This window comes from Mercenaria mercenaria, chromosome 6, assembly GCF_021730395.1.
Source record: "Mercenaria mercenaria strain notata chromosome 6, MADL_Memer_1, whole genome shotgun sequence".
NCBI classification, from domain to species: domain Eukaryota; kingdom Metazoa; phylum Mollusca; class Bivalvia; order Venerida; family Veneridae; genus Mercenaria; species Mercenaria mercenaria.
The window spans coordinates 56,373,873-56,392,113 of NC_069366.1; the positions used below are offsets into that span (position 1 = coordinate 56,373,873).

The 18,241-nt window shown below is 35.9% G+C and overlaps 1 protein-coding gene across 6 annotated transcripts in view; it reads left to right on the plus strand.

The window, feature by feature from the left end:
* Positions 1-16,714, plus strand: part of LOC128557767 (uncharacterized) — a 40,894-nt gene extending 24,180 nt beyond the window's left edge. For 5 of the 6 annotated variants that reach the window (XM_053545998.1, XM_053545997.1, XM_053546002.1 and 2 more), the window contains 9 exons: positions 343-544; positions 1,084-1,718; positions 2,410-2,607; positions 3,582-3,713; positions 7,231-7,486; positions 8,578-8,847; positions 9,181-9,365; positions 10,283-10,472; positions 16,162-16,714. In XM_053545998.1, coding sequence (XP_053401973.1) covers positions 352-544; positions 1,084-1,718; positions 2,410-2,607; positions 3,582-3,713; positions 7,231-7,486; positions 8,578-8,847; positions 9,181-9,365; positions 10,283-10,472; positions 16,162-16,424 — 2,322 coding nt within the window. In that variant the 5' untranslated portion in view covers positions 343-351 and the 3' untranslated portion in view covers positions 16,425-16,714. The remainder of the gene's footprint in view (positions 1-342; positions 545-1,083; positions 1,719-2,409; positions 2,608-3,581; positions 3,714-7,230; positions 7,487-8,577; positions 8,848-9,180; positions 9,366-10,282; positions 10,473-16,161) is intronic. The other variant, XM_053546003.1, reaches the window with a different exon arrangement.
* The last annotated feature ends 1,527 nt before the right edge of the window (positions 16,715-18,241 follow it).

Sequence of the window (18,241 nt, forward strand, 5' to 3'; positions counted from 1 at the left end):
TTTCGACGTTTTAAGACAAAAAGAGGAAGATTTTAGCCATATATATGTTACTACTTTTCACACTTATCAATACTGTTTTCAATCATTTCTAACTAATGTAACTATATTGCAGCAGTAACCTTACTTAGAGTAACTAAATATAACTTGAAAGAGAGTTCATATTTAGTTGTCTCAAACAACCTGTTATCAGGGTAACTTTCTTCTGTGAAAGGGGAAAAAAACATATTATTTTATGAGGGGAATGGGGCCCATATTCGGCCCCAAAAATGGCCAAACGAGTGCCCTGAGAAGACTTGACTAAACAAATAAGCATCAGAACAAAGTAACTTTTTTATTATTCAGTGAGATAGAATGGCAAGTGGCAATCAAAAGAAGGACAACACCGTTCCAAGATGTTTCAAGCATAATAAAACATGGCAGCCAAGAATTCAACAACTGTTGAACAAGATAAGGGATTCCCTACTTCCCAAGATATACCTTGGAAGATTTAACAATTTGCTATGTACATGCGACCAAGGAATTGCTACTTCTCGTCCTGGTATTGGTGAGTTTGACAAAGTCCAACTTATTTGATAATGATGTTTGGCAGTTTGATGGGCCTCTATTTGGTCCTAAAACCCCATTTAGAATTATTGAATGGCTTGCCAGTCAGTTAAGTCAAACTATTTGTCTGAAGACCTAGGCCAAATAGTTTAGACTATTGACTGGCAAGTCAATCAGTTAGTGTTTTATTACATGACGTCAGAAATAAATTTCCACAGACTTTTTTTCAGGTTTTGCCTTTAGCCCAGCAAACATAAATGTGTTTTATATATGTCAGTCATAAAGTGGTGATTTATATAAGGAATCTTGTAAAAGTTATTATATGAGTATGTTTTGGCTGTGTCATATATTGTCTTCACCTAAATTTACAGTAGTCTTTCAAGATTTTCAAATTATATGATAATACATTAAGGTTAGAGGCAAAGATTATTTTGAAATATGATAACTTACATAAACAAAAGGTGTCTTTCATGTAAAATGTTCTCAGTTTCTTTGAATCTATTCCAGATTGATCAAAGTCCTGAAATATGTTTTTTTCAGTTAGTCTTTGGGATGAAGTTACAGATGAACAGCTTGCTCAGGCTGTTGGTTTCATTGATAGATATGTCCTGGAAAACATCGGGAATGCCAATGTTCCCATAATGAAGAAGATCATGGAATGGCTTCGTAAAGATAAAGAAATCAATGCAGAAAACTCCACAGCCCCACAGCCAGCCCCTCGATCCAGTGCACTGAAGCTGTTATTCCTTCTACGAAAAGTGATTGACAAGGATTATAGCGTATTGGAGCCTCGTAAAGTGAAAGCAGTCCAACAGGCTAAGAAGAAGGAAAAAGAAGAATTGAACTTGACAGTTGTGCTCGAGGACTACAAGCCGGAGTTACTTGGTCAGCTTGTAGGCTTCTGTGGCCGAAACATCATGACGTTTATGAAAAGAGAGAAATGCCATGTACGTTTTGAAAAAGTCCAAACAGATAACGGGGCAGAAAAAGTTAAAGCCACCATAAAGAAAACAACAGAAAGTATGTCTGAATTGGAGAACATCGCAACAGAACTGAAAAAGTTTGCAACAGAAACGCAAGACACAGTTGAGGCGTACGTACCATCCGATGACGAGGAAATAACACCTGAAGTATTGTCAGTTTATGATGAAGTAGACCAGATGAATCAAGATGAGGTACAAAAGTGATTTTCTGTTTCCTCCTCAAACTTTCCATTTGGTACAAAAAACATTTATGCAGGCTTTAAGAGTTGGAGATTAGCTAAAGGCACTTATGGATACCTTGGAAAATTACTGCAGATCTATATATGCATTTTTGAAAATAAATGAATGACTGCCCATTGAATTGTTTTTACATATATAAATTATCAGCTACCATATAAATAAATCAGTATATATTACTGTGTACTGAAATCAAATTTTAATTTGATTTATTTGAATATCGTTGTAAAAAAGATTAAAAAGCTATTTGGAATCAAAATGTTAGGACTTGTGTTTCTGCTCCTCTGCCTTATATAATAATAATTAGGTGTTGATATATTTCATTTCTTTGTCGGTACTTTTTGACAGACACATAAAATGGTTATGCCCTACAGGGCAATACCAACTTATTTTTAAATAATTATGAGTTTTGAAAATATCTCGGACATACGTGTTTAAGCTAATTAAAATTTCACTTGTCCAGTTCACCTAAAATTACTTAAATATAGGTTGTAACATAGATCCTTAACACAGTAAAATGATCACAATATGACAAATTACAGTAACAGTTAGATTGTTTTAGTTGCCCTCTACCTCTGGTTCATGTGGAGAAGTTGAGAAGAAGTAAAGGTACAAGTTATAATCAGAGGATTTATTGACTTTACAGCTCAAGGAAGAGTATAAAGAGCTGGTGGAAGCTGTAGATAAAGACGTGCTGGGGCCCAATACCCAATTTGCCGACGTTTCTTACCATTACACGGCAAATCCTAGCACTAGATACAAAGCTATCACAAAGAAAATGACACTTGTCAATCAGATTCAAGCATTTAATGAAGTGAAAAGCAAATTAGTCGGTCAAGCTAAGGTAATTTGTTTGTTGTATGATGTATATTATTGGCTGTCTGTTGTTGGAATATTTATTTTTATGAATGAGAAATGTATTTGGCACTATGTTTCCTCAACAAAAGCTTGCACTGTCTTGTCTCTCTTAGCTAGGTTAATACATGATTAAGGCCCTCAACTCCCTGGTACAGAAACTATGAACCTGGAATGATTTTTCTCCCTTGATTCTATTTATAGCAAAAATAAATTTATTTATAATGTCAGCCATGTTGGTTGGGATTTCCTGATTTCATGAGCAATTTATAGTAAGGCCTGGGTTTTTCTATGGTTTATTTTTAAAATGTTTTAAATTGTTAGTATATACATGTTACTACATGTACATAAACCACTGTGATAATTTTAACAGTTTAAGCTTCAGGTTTAAATGTTTGCACAGCCTTGTGTCTACTTTCTATTTGAAACAAGGAAACTGGGGTTTGAAATTACAAAACTAGTAGGTTATGATTTAATCTTAAAACTTGAATCTAGTATTCTTAATTCCTAACAAAGCAGAAGCATTAATTTAAGGAAGTTTTTTTATTGTGTAAACTGCAAAAGGTGCAGGTAATATTACTGTGCATGTATAATATTAGTGATTTCTATTTAGTTTCCTCTTATATATCGGGATATATAGCCCTGTGTATACATGTAAGATTGTAATTTGGTCGGTAACCGATACAGGCAAAGACAAATAGACTCATAGTTTGAGTAACATAGCGGGAATGTCTTGTATACACACCAAGACATACGATATTTTTAATTAACGCACTTGACCACAGGAGTCTGAAATTCTATCAGTAAGACTTCAGAAATCTATGAGTATCTTTAAAATAAAATACACCCTATGTATAAAATAGCATGTTTATTTTATATATAGTGGGTATTTTCTGAAGTTTTATTGACAGAATATCAGACTCGTGTGACTTGACACATTCTTATAATTATATAACTTTTCAGGCTCCACAATCGCCAGCCAGTCATATTTCCAGTTTATCAATTGGACAAAGTTTGAGCACTGCAACAAGGAGTGCGGCTACAGATAACACTGTTCCGAAGTCGGCAGCATCAGGTGATACGTCAGCCAGCAAAGTGAGTAAAACAGACCGAGGTGAACCCATACCTAAAAAAAGCAAAATGGCAGAGTGACAGATAATGTCATTAACATTTTTTGGTCATATGATATATCTTAAAGTATTCATACAATTTGTGATAATCGCTATATAACGATTTGTGTTGCAAGTGTGAAGTTGTTACATTTGCAGATAATAATTCAAGCAGATAAGGAAAATAGTGCCTGGCGATGATAGATATAACTCAAAGTTATAAGTTTTAGTGTAATTTACTCGGTATTGTCATGATTGTGTAAGACTTGCATATAATATTTCAGCTGATTGCAGTTATGTTTATATATTGTTAAATGTTGCTTTTTTGTAAGATCTGTGCAAAATTTGTCTAATATGCCACAATTCAACAGAAGAGGTATTTTGTCGAATCATTCTTATTTACAAAGCTGTTTAACCATGAAAGTTTTGATAGTCGGAATTTGCTTGAAAAGCTTTTCAGTCTTGAAATAATTAATCGGAAGGTTTGCCTCCCTTGAATATATGACTTGAATGTATTTGTATGTATGCATGCAGCCCAGTGTTGCCGAGTTAAGAGTAAAAGATAAAAAAATAATAAAAAATTACATTGTTATTAGTTTCATGTCTTCATCAGAACTAAGAATGTACAAAATAGTACATGTCAGCAAGGACATCAATTACAACTCAACAAAGGTTAACAAATATTTTAATGGCCTTTATTCATGAAGTTGCAGCTTCTTAGCGAAATGATTAAGGTTTATGATTCTGTAAAAGTTCATGTGCAGTATTAATAGTAGCACTTTTCAAACCATATAATTATGCATAACATCTATTTGGATAGCTGTTTCATGTGTTTTTAACATAAAATTTAAAGCCTTTTGGAGCTTTAAGGTCCCTTAAGGCTTTAAATTTTGTGTTTAAAACAGATGAAGCAGCTGACCAAATAGATTCTGTGCATAATTAATATGTGTTTGTGCATAATTACATGGTTCGTAAAGCACTAATTTTAGTACTGAACAATGAACTTATGTTGGAGTCATAAAGGGAGATAATAAAAAAAACATAGAAATTTCTACTATGTTAATCAATATCCAAACATTTGACAAATTTATATTTGAGAAAATAGTTATCTGAAATAGGAATTAGCAAGGAATTGATATAATATGAGCCGCGCCATGAGAAAATCAACATAGTGTGTATGCGACCAGCATGGATCCAGACCAGCCTGCGCATGCACGCAGTCTGGTCAGGATCCATGCTGTTCGCTAACGGTTTCTCTAATTGCAATAGACTTTGAAAGTGAACAGCATGGATCCTGACCAGACTGCGCAAACGCACTATGTTGTTTTTCTCATGGTGCGGCTCATATTTTGTTTATAACAAAGGTTGTGGCAGCCACATTGTAAACAAAGACATTATGAGCCTTTAAAACCAGAAAGTCGCAGTATGACCAGATATGAATCTTTGTAACTGAAAAATCCAACAAAACAAGAATATTCAAATCATTCATTAAAAGTATAGAGACCACCAACAGTCAAATGCTGTGAAAGCATTAATATCTGTTGAGGACTTATTTTTGTGGTTGAGTCAGCCCATGTTTCCCATAAACCTTTATCCTGCTAAATTTTTAAAATGGACTGGTCCATCATTCAATTTGAGCAGTATCACTTATCATTCAAAGGGGTATTTACTGAAAATTTACTGACTGAATAGTGGACGTGCAGGCTGATCTTGGTCTGCACTGGTCACAAAGGCAGAATCACTTGCAGCCAGCAGGTTAAAGATTAATTTAATCCTCTAAATTTGAATTCCACATTTTTGTGTCCTTTGGGTCAAACTTTCATCCCAGGGGAATTAAATGATTTCACCAAAACTCTTGAGGGGATGATGTTATTCTTATTTTTTCAGAACATGACAATTTAACAGTAATAATAATATTATTATACCCTTTTTATTCTGTAAATTCATTAATATTTTATGGGGACAAATTATTGAGGATTTCGCAGTTGGATCAACCCACAAAAGTAAATTATCCTGACTGAAAGGTTCGAGCTGCCTTTCCTTTTATCTTTACCATCATTCTGAAAACCAGAATTTTATGCCGCAACAAAATTACACTTTTTGGATAAAACCATTAAGTTTCATGCTCACAAAAAAATATATGTGTTTTTTTTTTACAATATCTAGTACCATCTTGTAGTATGCTTCTGTTTAAAGGCTAGAAATTTTGTATTGCTGACCAAAATATCTTGAGAGAACTTCCAACAGTGGCAACGGTTACTCAAATTTGAAATATGGAATTTCAGTAACTCTCTGCAGTTGTACCTCACCAGGGTTATAAAGTTTGAAGTTGCTGAAAATCATGGATAAAATCTGTAACAATGTACAGTTATTTTAACCTTTAGCCTGCTGGTGGCAAGTGCTTCTGCCTTTGTGACCAGTGCAGACCAAGATAAGCCTACACCTCTGTGCAGGCTCTTCTCTGTCTTCACTGTTCGCTATTCAGTCAGTGAACTTTCAGTGAACTTCCTTTTGAATAATAAATGGTACTGCCCAAATTGAATGATCGACTAGTCCGTTTTAGAAATTTGGCAGGGTAAAGGTTAATGGGCACACATTTTTTTGTTTTGGATAAAGCAGCAGCTATTTTGTTGAGGTATCATTTCGTGGATTCAAATTTTGAATATAAAATGAATGAGAGTCACACTTGTTCATTGGGATTTAATTTTGTGGATATAACCAGCCACCAAATCCACAAAAAATAGTATTCCACAAATATCACCGATTTTATAGTATAATGGTAAGTGAGAAATCATTTAACTTCAATGAGGACTATTTTTTTGGTATTTCGTAGTTGTGCGTATCACATCTTGATGAACAAGATTTTTTAATAATTTACCATTTATTTCCGTCCCCCATTATTGAAATAGCCTTCATTTTCTTAAGACAAAGAAACACTAAAATAGGTTATTTTTCTTATTTTAAGAATGACACTCGTCCTACTTTACTTGAAACTTGTGAAAGTGATATGTACTTGGAAGATTAATACTATAGAAGCCAAAATTTTTGCGAGGGTTTAATTTTGGCTATATTCACAAGGCCCTAGGCCCTACATCTCGCGAAAATTAATCCTTGCATTAAATATTTACCATTAGTATAAAATTCAGATTAAAGTAGGATACCATTTTAACAATTTCGCAAATATTTAACCTCGCTAACAACTCAAAATTTTTAATTCGCGAAATTTTGACTCTGCGAAAATGTGTTCTTTTACAGTATAATTATTGTTGTGTAATTTGAAAAAGCTCCATTGAATTGTTAAATGTCAATAAATATAAGCGTCATAATTTCTCCATTTACAGTGTGAATTATACGGTATGGAATGAATGACATTTTTGTATCTAAAAAGTATATGAATGATTTTATGAGATAATGATGTTGAAGTATAAAGGAAAATGCTACTGATCTTAGCCAGTGTTACAAAAATGTGACACTGAGTAAGTTTACTTTCTTCTATTTTCTAGGCCAGCCAATCAGGAGCAAGTTCCACTGGCGGATCAACTAATCAGATGGCTGGAGCTTCAACGCTGGTACATCCCATCGATCTAAATGATCCAGCTGCTGCAGATCCGTGTCCAACCAAATGCTTGGTACATGATCGTCGTTGGGTATCTACGTACCAGTATACGTTGACACAGTGCTACACCCACATCAGATTGCCAAAAAAGTTTGGTAGTAGATTCAGCAGATTGATTTGTACTTGCAACAAAAATAGACCAGGTATTAAATGCATTAATTTTGCTAGTTCAACAGGTATATAGTAAAATCCTTAATTTATGCAGGGGGTTTATTTTCGCTATATTTGCAAAGTAACTGATGGGGGAAAACAATACTTGCAAAAGTAGTGTTTAATGTTATAAAATGTCTTATAGACTTCACAAAGTGAAAATCTTGATTTCACTTCCTTGTAAACTTTTTTTTTTGAGGTAAAAAATTAGCAAATTCTTAGTATCACAAATGTATCAGATTTTACAACATACTGTTAAAAACATGTTTCCTTGATGTTCACTTATTGTCCTAAATACTGTATGTTGAAGTGACAGGGTAATTTACATTTTTTTGAAAGGGAAATATCAGCATTGTAATTTGTTTAGTACATGGGTTTTGGTTTTAGCCTTGACATGTATCAATTTATTTGGAAATATGCTTACGTTGTACAAATTTTTGGATTTAAAAGGCCTGAAAACATTGCAGTGTTTCTTGCATGATGACCCGTCTTTCCCTATGAGTTTTCCCTTTATCTATCAACGTTTATGCAGTCACTGCCTATCAGAAAGGTTAATTGGTATACAAATATAATTTGATAAGGAAAGAATCAATAATCTTAATCCAGAATTGACAAAAGAGCCACTTACAAGTTAAGTACAGAATTGATAAAAAGGCTCACTTTAAAGTTTGTAAAGAACGGATAAAAATAAACAATTAATAAAAGGGCCACTTTTGTAAAATAATACAGAATTTATAAAAATAACTTGTGTGACCAGAACTTAGGGGAAACCTGGGCTGGTGATCTAGTTTTGGTTGCTCAACTCTGTGGCCATGGGCTGAAATCCTGTAGGGGTCACATACTTAACCGCCTCAGGTGACACCATTGCAGAGCTTTTTTTTCTGTGATAGCTTCAGGTAATTCAAACTGTGATAGCTTCAGGTAATTCAAACTGTGATAGCTTCAGGTAATTCAAACTGTGATAGCTTCAGGTAATTCAAACTGTGATAGCTTCAGGTAATTCAAATATGCTTCTAGATATAAGAGTTTTTCTCCTCAACCTGGAACAAATGATAAATTCATATAAAGTTATTGGTTATTTCAGAGGCTCGTCTGTATTTTGTGGTAGAAGACTACATGGTTAAAGGGTTCGGTCAGTGCAAGGAAAAGGTTGAACGGTGGCCGCAGGAATGTCAGGTCATAATGAAACCTCTGATCACACAGCTGGAGAAGTATGACAAGTCTGAAGTGTGGCACAGCCTCTTCAAGTTTGTCTTCTATTTCAACTCGGTGGATGCCAATTTAATGGACGTGTTTGACATTGACCACAAGCTGCCTGGACAGAACTCTACATACGTGCCTAGGCAAGAAAAACGTATGTAAAAAAGGAAAAATTGGGACATTTTATGCTTGATTGATTTTTTTTTTAATCGACAAGATATTGTCATCAATTTATCATAGGCACTGGCATTGGTTACATTTTACATTTATGTCCACACTTCACCTTTGTACACTCCTTTATCATCAAATGGCTAGTAAGTAGTGTCAACTAAATTTGGTGTACTCCATTAGAATTCAGTTCAGACAACAGCAGTTACATATTTGCATTTTTCAGAACATCTTTGAACTATTTTGTCATCAACAAAGATTTTGTTGGTCTTTTCTGTAAAGGATAGAGATTAAACTCTCATCTTTCCTGTTGTTTCAGCTTACCTATACCAAGCAAGTGTCCCGCTAACAATTGTTCGACCGGCATCAACAGCTACACAGTCTACAGCAAGTTCTGGTGCTTCCGGTTCATATTTAACACAGTCTGGTGCAGGAGCATCGGGTCTTAGCAGTTATCGAAGCATTCTATTTCAGTCAGTTGCCTCGGCCGAGCCTTCTCCTCAGGTATATTTTACTGCAGCAATGCCTTTGGTATGAATTTTTAAAAATAATTTTACTCAAAGAAAATTTCAGTAAAAAATATACAGCTTCAGTGACAGGTGTCCAATATTTAGTCCTTACTTGATATTTTGTTGCCCACAGGATTCATTAAGTCAGCAGATAAAAAATAAACAAGACAACAAATTGTTATTAGTTTCGAATTTTATGTCTATCAGAAATAACAACCTAAAATAAGACCGAGTCATGTCTGTTAGGACGCCAATGTTAATGTGACAAAAAGCAGAACTATTGTGTAGTTATTAAGATTGCAAATACAAGACAGGCGGTTTAAAGGCCAGAATTGGATCCCATTGTTAGGCAGTGATCTCTGCATTGCTTGTGTTTGCTATAATTGTCCTCCTCCACTGATTCTTGTGTGGAAGTTGTTAATTACACTGCAACCTCTTAGGAGCAGACACCACTCGGAAGATGGAGTTTTGTCTGTTGTACAGAGGCTATGCATAGGAGAGGTTAATGCAGCTGAATGGAAGAACATATCTTTCATTTTAGGGATGTTAATTGTTCTCCAGAGGTGTACTTAACAGAGGTTGTACTTTACCCCAAGAGGAACAAATTAGAGCTGGAACGAATTCCAGGAATTCCAGGAATAATGATAGCCATTACATATTTTATATACTGTATATACCTGTAATGGTTGTGGACCCTTAATGACATTTGGCTGATTACGTATTCTCTGCAATGTTGGCATTCTCCAGTTTTTAAGAAAAGCCATGTGCGGTTTGAGATAATTTTACTTCCAAAGAATGCAGAGTCACCATAACATTTGTAACCTCTTGTAAATTGCCAAGTGTCTTTACGAGTCCACAACCTGAACATGGTGTTATATCCAAATCAAACAATGGATAATTTTATAATTTTAGTCAACCAGGAAGAGGCCCACACTGAAGCGATTGAGTCCAGATGACTGGTCAGAGGACTGTTACTACCATGGAAAGAAGAAGAAATTTGTGTTTCAGTGTGTGGTAAACTACCTTCACAAACATGCCGGGCTGCCTGTGAAGCTGAATATTCCTTACTCCATGGCGGTCTGTGTTTGTAATGAAACTGTGGGTAAGTTTGTTACGTATTGAGTTTATTTACTGTCAAATGATTAATGTTATTGGCCCGCCCGCTTAGCTAAGTAGGGAGAGCATCAGTCTATGGATCGAGGGGTCGCGAGTTCAGTCCCTGGGCGGGGCGTATGTTCTCCGTGACGATTTAATAAAAGACATTGTGTCTGAAATCATTCGTCCTCCACCTCTGATAATTCATGTGGGGAAGTTGGTAGTTACTTGCGGAGAACAGATTTGTACTGGTACAGAATCCAGGAACACTGGTAAGGTTAACTGCCCGCCATTACATGACTGAAATACTGTTGTTAAAAGGCGTTAAACCCAAAACAAACAAACAAACAAATTAATATTATTGATTTCTAAAAGATTGCATGAATTCACAAAATTTAATCCCTAGGAATTAGCAAAATTAATATTATATCTATTTTCTCTTTAAAATTTAACCTTTACCCTGCTAAATTTCTGAAATGGACTTGTCCATCATTCAAGTTGGGCAGTACAACATTATTCAAAGGGGTGTTAACTGAAAATTTACTGACTGAGTAGCGAACAGTGCAGACTTAGATCAGCTGGCACTGGTTGCAAAGGCAGAATCATTTGCCGATGGTTAAAGGCTGTGAACAGTGAACTGATGTTCCCAGGAAACAGTAGTCATAAAATTTGATGCCCAAGAAATTAAATGATTTCACAGTACCAGTATATATTTGTTTTATGTTTCAGTTGTTTAATATTGTCTTCTCTGTATAAACATGGGCATAAATACCTAGGTGGGTCTCCGGAAGTTGTTCTTGCATCACTCTGTAAAGAATATGTGATTTTTTTTAACGTTTTGAAGATACTGAAAATTTTCACCCGAATTGTGGGCCAGTAGCTCTAGTACATATTTAGTCAATTAGTGCAAGCAATTTAAATCTGTACAATATATGCCTGCACATAAAACTTTTATTGTCAAATCCAGCCAAATTATGTCAATACTGATTAACTCATTTACAGTAAACCTCACTTATAAGGAACTCGGATATAAGGAGCACTCGGTTATAAGGAACAGTTTTCAATTCCCCGTTCTAATTTCTTCTTTATTCAATGTAAAAATCCTAGGTTATATGGAACTTGGTTATAAGGAACACTTCTTCCAGTCCCAAAGTATGAAATTCAGTGGAAAACCCCTCGGTTATAGCGAATAGACATAAAGAATAAAAATTATTGAAAATCGGAAATAAACAGGAGAATCACTGATGACGTCGGAGTAATCTCGGCACTTTCACGTGCTTTCATGCACTTGAATAAAACAAATGATTTCATTTCTATTATATTAGTTTGTTAATTCAAGGATACAATCAAAAGAAAATATATAATATCATCATTAACATTTATCAAATACTACACAATAGTAGACTTGGGATTATAATATTGGTCATTGTTAGTCTAGATAGTTTCGTAATGATGGAAATTTCCTAATAAATGTGCTAATTAGTAATTACGTGTGTTTAACAATGGCAAACAGTCCAGTTTACCTAATTTCCAATTGTAAAAATTATAGCAGGTGCAAAAATAAACAATAGCAAAATTATAGGTATAATTTACATTTTAATCCGTATGTAAGACACTGTTGTCTAGTGTCTGCAAAATAGAAAATTGAACATTTATTTTATATTAGTATTGATGCCTATTCACATAACATGCAGTAGATCAAGGTAAGGGGCGTAACTGCAACATATCTTATAGTCATAATGTAGCACTCTCTAAAAATGAAGATAGAAATAACCAACAAAAAATAAACAAATACTACAGTCATTCTTACCGACGTACATTTTGGCTTAGTTTAGGTTTAAGGCCGTGTTTCAACACTTTTACAGTCACATACATGCAGGCAGTTTACCTTACCATCTCTCCAGAAAAGGACCAGTACTAGACTCGCAACTTCCTCACATACAGATTTATGGTCGGTCCGGAGTGTGAACAAATAGCCCTTTTCAAACATCAGTCAAATAGTGCAAATAGTGTTCGCTATACAAAAAGTGTTCGTTTTACAAACCTCGGTTACAAGGAACTAGTTCGCTATAAGGATATAAGGAACCTCGGTTATAAGGAACAAATTTTAGAGGTCCCAAGCTGTTCCTTAAAAGCGAGGTTTACTGTATGTATTTTTAGCTCTTTCTGAAAAAGTTAGAAAACAACGCTGCAACATATTATACACTTAAACCTGCCTTAGTGGCCACCTGTATTCAGTAACCATTTGCCTTAGGCAACCAGTCAATTTTTGTACCCCCCCCCCCCCCCCCCCCCCCCCCCCATGGTGGGGGCATATAGATTTGGTCTTGTCCATGCATGCATCCGTCCGTCCGTCTGAAGTTCGTGACGCGCCTAGCTAAAAAAGTGTTTGATATAAATTGATGAAACCTTGCTTGAGACTTTATCATGATATGAACTTGTGCACCTCCTATTTTTATGCCCCCGAAGGGAGGCATATAGTTTTTGAACCGTCTGTCGGTCTGTCCGCATTTTTCGTGTCCGGTCCATATCTTTGTCATCGATGGATGGATTTTCAAATAACTTGGCATGAATGTGTACCACAGTAAGATGACGTGTCGCGCGCAAGACCCAGGTCCGTAGCTCAAAGGTCAAGGTCACACTTAGACATTAAAGGATAGTGTATTGATGGGCGTGTCCGGTCCATATCTTTGTCATCGATAGATGGATTTTCAAATAACTTGGCATGAATGTGTACCACAGTAAGACGACGTGTCGCGCGCAAGACCCCGGTCCGTAGCTCAAAGGTCAAGGTCACACTTAGACATTAAGGGATAGTGCATTGATGGGCGTGTCCGGTCCATACCTTTGTCATCGATGGATGGATTTTCAAATAACTTGGCATGAATGTGTACCACAGTAAGACGATGTGTCGCGCGCAAGACCCAGGTCCGTACCTCAAAGGTTAAGGTCACACTTAGACATTAAGGGATAGTGCATTGATGGGCGTGTCCGGTCCATATCTTTGTCATCGATGGATGGATTTTCAAATAACTTGACATGAATGTGTACCACAGTAAGACGACGTGTCGCGCGCAAAACCCAGGTCCGTAGCTCGAAGGGCAAGGTCTAACTTAGACGTTAAAGGTCATTTTTCATGATAGTGCATTGATGGGCATGTCCGGTCCATATCTTTGTCATTCATGCATGGATTTTAAAATAACTACGCATGAATGTGTGACACAGTAAGACGACGTGTCGCGCGCAAGACCCAGCTCCGTAGGTCAAAGGTCCTAAACTCTAACATCGGCCATAACTATTCATTTAAAGTGCCATCGGGGGCATGTGTCATCCTATGGAGACAGCTCTTGTTTGTCTAGCTCCGCCCCCTATTTCCAGAGTTATGGCCCCTGAAATAGTCAAAAATGCAGATTTTCACCTTGTGACACACCTAGCTTAAAAAGTATTTGATATAGATTCATGAAACCTTGCCCGAGTCTTAATCATGATATGAACTTGTGCACCTCCTATTTTTCATCTGGCTCCGCCACCTATTTTTAGCTCACCTGTCACATAGTGACAAGGTGAGCTTTTGTGATCACCCTTCGTTAGTCGTCCGTCGTCCGTCTGTCCGTCCGTCAACAATTTCTTGTCTGCACGATAGTGGTTTCATTTAATAAATTATGATTTTATTTTAACCAAACTTGCACACAACTTGTATCACCATAAGATCTCGGTTCCTTTCTTGAACTGGCCAGATCCCATAATGGGTTCCAGAGTTATGGCCCCTGAAAAGGCCAAAATTAGCTATTTTGACCTTGTCTGCACAATAGCAGCTTTATTTAGTATTTGATTTTTACCAAACTTGCACACAACTTGTATCATCATAAGGTCTTGATTCCTTTATTGAACTGGCCAGATTCCCTTATGGGTTCCAGAGTTATGGCCCCTGAAAGGGCCAGAATTAGCAATTTTGACCTTGTCTGCACAATAGCAGCTTCATTTATAATTTGATTTTAACCAAACTTGCACACAACTTGTATCACCATAAGATCTCGGTTCCTTTTTTGAACTGGCCAGATTCCGTTATGGGTTCCAGAGTTATGGCCCTTGAAAGGGCCAGAATTAGCTATTTTGACCTTGTCTGCACAATAGCAGCTTCATTCATGATTTGAATTTAATCAAACTTGCACAAAACTTGTGTCACCATAAGATCTTGATTCCTTAGTTGAACCGGCCATATCCCATAATGGGTTCCAGAGGTATGGCCCCTGAAAGGGCCAAAATTAGCTATTTTGACCTTGTCTGCACAATAGCAGCTTCATTTATGATTCGATTTTAACCAAACTTGCACACAACTTGTATCACCACAAGATCTTGGTTCCTTTGTTGAACTGGCCAGATTTCTTCATGGGTTCCAGAGTTATGGCCCCTTAAAGGTCCAAAATTGGCTATTTTGGCTTTTGCAGCCATATAGAGACTTCATTTATGGTTTGATTTGATACAAACTTCCAAAATAACTTCAACAACAATAATTCTTGGATTCCATGACAAATCAGATCCAGGCGTAGGTTCAGAGTTATTTTATATCTGATTACCTCCCCTGATTGTAATCAAAATGGATTTATATCAGTAAGTACTTATAGGACTTATTTGAAATTTCATTATTGTCATTAGTTGGACTGAGCCAATCAGGGTAGATAACTATGGACTGATTTTATGTCAAATTACCTCCCTTTATTTCAAATTAAAATGGGTATATCTCCGTAACTAATGAAGATACTGATCTGAAATTTCATTTATGTCAACAGATTTATTTGGCAGATCCTTCTTTTGTTCACTTACAATAATTTTTTTTTAAATTACTTCCCTTTTATGTTACTATAAATAGCTTATTTTTAGTAACTTTTTTTATTATTGGCCGTAGGGAAAAACTGAGACCACTTTTCTGTGGTACAACATGGATGGTACCTCCAATTTTTAGGTGTATTTTGACATATCTGTACCTTGTAAGAATTTTTTTTTTCTTTTTGGTTAAATTTCTTCCCTTTGTTGTTACTGTCCTTTGGACTTAAGATATTTTTTCTGAGGACCTTCTTGTCCTCAAGTGCAATGATAACAGGTGAGCGAGATAGGGCCATCATGGCCCTCTTGTTAAAGTTATGGCCCCTGAAATAGTCAAAAATGCACATTTACACCTACTAATGTGCCTATCTCAAAAAGTATTTGACGTAAATTCATGAAATCTTGCTTGAGTCATTATCATGATGTGACCTTGCACACTTGGCATTCTTCTTGAGAATTTTAGTGCTTATTACAGAGTTACGTCCCTTGAAATAGCCAAAATAGTGGATTTTTTGTTTGTGATGCTCATAGCTCAAAACGCATATGGCCTAGAATCATGAATCCTTTTCATAAAATGTTTGTTGAGGCTATATTACCCCCTTAAGACTGCAAACATTTTTATTATTGCCCCGTATTTGTGACAAATGTACCAGTGGGGGGCACACCCTGTGTCCTACAGACACATTCTAGTTTTGTTCTAATTTCCAGTTGTGTTAAGCAGCCACCTGCCCTAAGCAGTCAGATTATGTCCTGCCCTTGACAAGCTGCTTAAAACATATTTGATATTATAGAGAATATAACAACAATACAACATATTTGCACTCTGACTATGAAATACAAGTCAGTTATTGAGAAATATAAATTGTTTTCAGACTTCAAGGATTTATATAAGACAGAAAATGATTGCGAGAGCGACTGTCGTACTATGAAGATCAAACTGTCGATGTGGCGAGGGGACAGCAAGTCTAGCATTCAGCCTTACATCGGCCTGCTTGAAGACTACATATACAACAAGAACATCACCGATGGCTTCCTCAAATTGGTGTACCATTTCAACCAGGTGTATCGTCGAGAACTCGGCTTTTACGAGGAGTTACATAACCTTGTTAAAAAGCAGAGAAATTTGAAAAAATAGTGAATGTATTGAAAATAAATATAAGTAGTGAGAAGGAAACTTTAGTATTTGTAAATATAAGGTTGATACCAATACCCATAATTTGTATTTGTCTGTGTCATGATGATGTCAGTTTTTACCCTTTTTTCTGTAATTTTTGTTTTGTTTTCAGTGACAGTTTATAAATATCACATAAATTTGAATGGAGTGATATATATTGGCAAATGTGTAGAGATGGAGCCAAGGTTGAAAGTTTTTCCCAAATGTTGACAGACTGCCCTTTGAACATGAGCTATAGACATAAAAGACATAAAACCAAAAAGCTACAACAGTTTTAATAGTGTACATACCATGAAATAGTAGCCAAAAGAAAGGGATAACTATTGCCTTGGGAATAGATGATGTGTAAATATAAATGTTAGGAGGAACAAGTGTAAAAGGGAGGGAGTGAGATATATTATATAGAGTTTTCATGTTTGTTTTGTTTGCCTTTACCAAATGTTAGTGTTTTCCTAAATAATATTATGTACTTTAAACGCAACCATTTATTTCTTACCAGTGCAAACTATTTGAACCACAGTTCAGATTCATTTATGCCTACTTTTGAAATAGGGGCTTCAGAGTCCGAGTAGTTAATGTTGTTTATTTCAAATCACTTGCCCCTCACCAATGTGGGTTCAAGCCTCACTCGGGGCATAGAATTCTTCATGCGAGGAAGCCATCTAACAAGAAGTCGGTGGTTCTTCCTAGATGCCCGCCGGTGATGAAATAACACCCAGAGGGGCACCTACAGTCTTCCTCCATCATCAAAAGCTGAAAATTCACCATATGACCTATTACTGTGTAAATGTGACGTTAAACCCAACAAAAACAAAACAAAAACTTTTGAAAGAATAAGTCTCTGAAACAACAAAATAATTAACTAGTGTTGGTCAGTTTTAATGTCACATTGCATTGCACACATTTAATGGGCAATGTCTGGTAAAATACAGGCATCTCATAGGATCATGTGAAAACACTCGAGAGTATCCTGCACAGCGGCTTTAAGAATGGTCCACCTTTTTTGGGTCAGTAGATTTCATGGGAATTGGAATGAAATACCTATTGATTCACTGAACACATTTGGACTGAAAATATTGAAATGTAAAATTATTTTGCTTTGGATTATAATATACAGTGAAACACCATCAAGAGCACATGCTTATTCCAGTATATCATGTGATCCAGGCCGTTTTCCACATATTTTCTGTTTGAATCACTCTCAAAACCCTTGATTATTCGAGCATACTGTGTATAATTTCCTGTAACCTCTAGCAATTAGAGGTTAACTGTTTATGCATCTGTTGTATGATTGTAGTATGAGCAATATATTTGTTAACATTATTATGTAACTATAATACATATGCTGAATTATGAGTTTGAATGGGTTACCATTAGACTAACATAACATTTTATGTCACTAGAACAGTTCCCTTCAGTCACTGAAATCTGTAAAAATATCCTTCTGAAGCATAGAATGCCACCAAGGAACATAAAAACAGACTCAGTTTGATTGAGTCTGTTCAAGTCCTGTGCTAAATTTCTAGTCCATCTTTCAGTTTGGACAGTACCATTAACTGTTAAAAGGGGTGCTTACCAAAAAGATACTGACTGAATGGCGGACAGTGCAGATCTTGATCAGACTGCATGGATGTGCAGGCTGATCTTGGTCTGCACTGGTCAGAAAGGCAGAATCACTTGCCGCCAGCAGGCTAAGGGTTAAAGCTTGTCGAATTCTTTTTGAATTTGACTACATTAAAAATACTTGTAACCTGGCCGTTTGAGCACTTTGTTGTTTC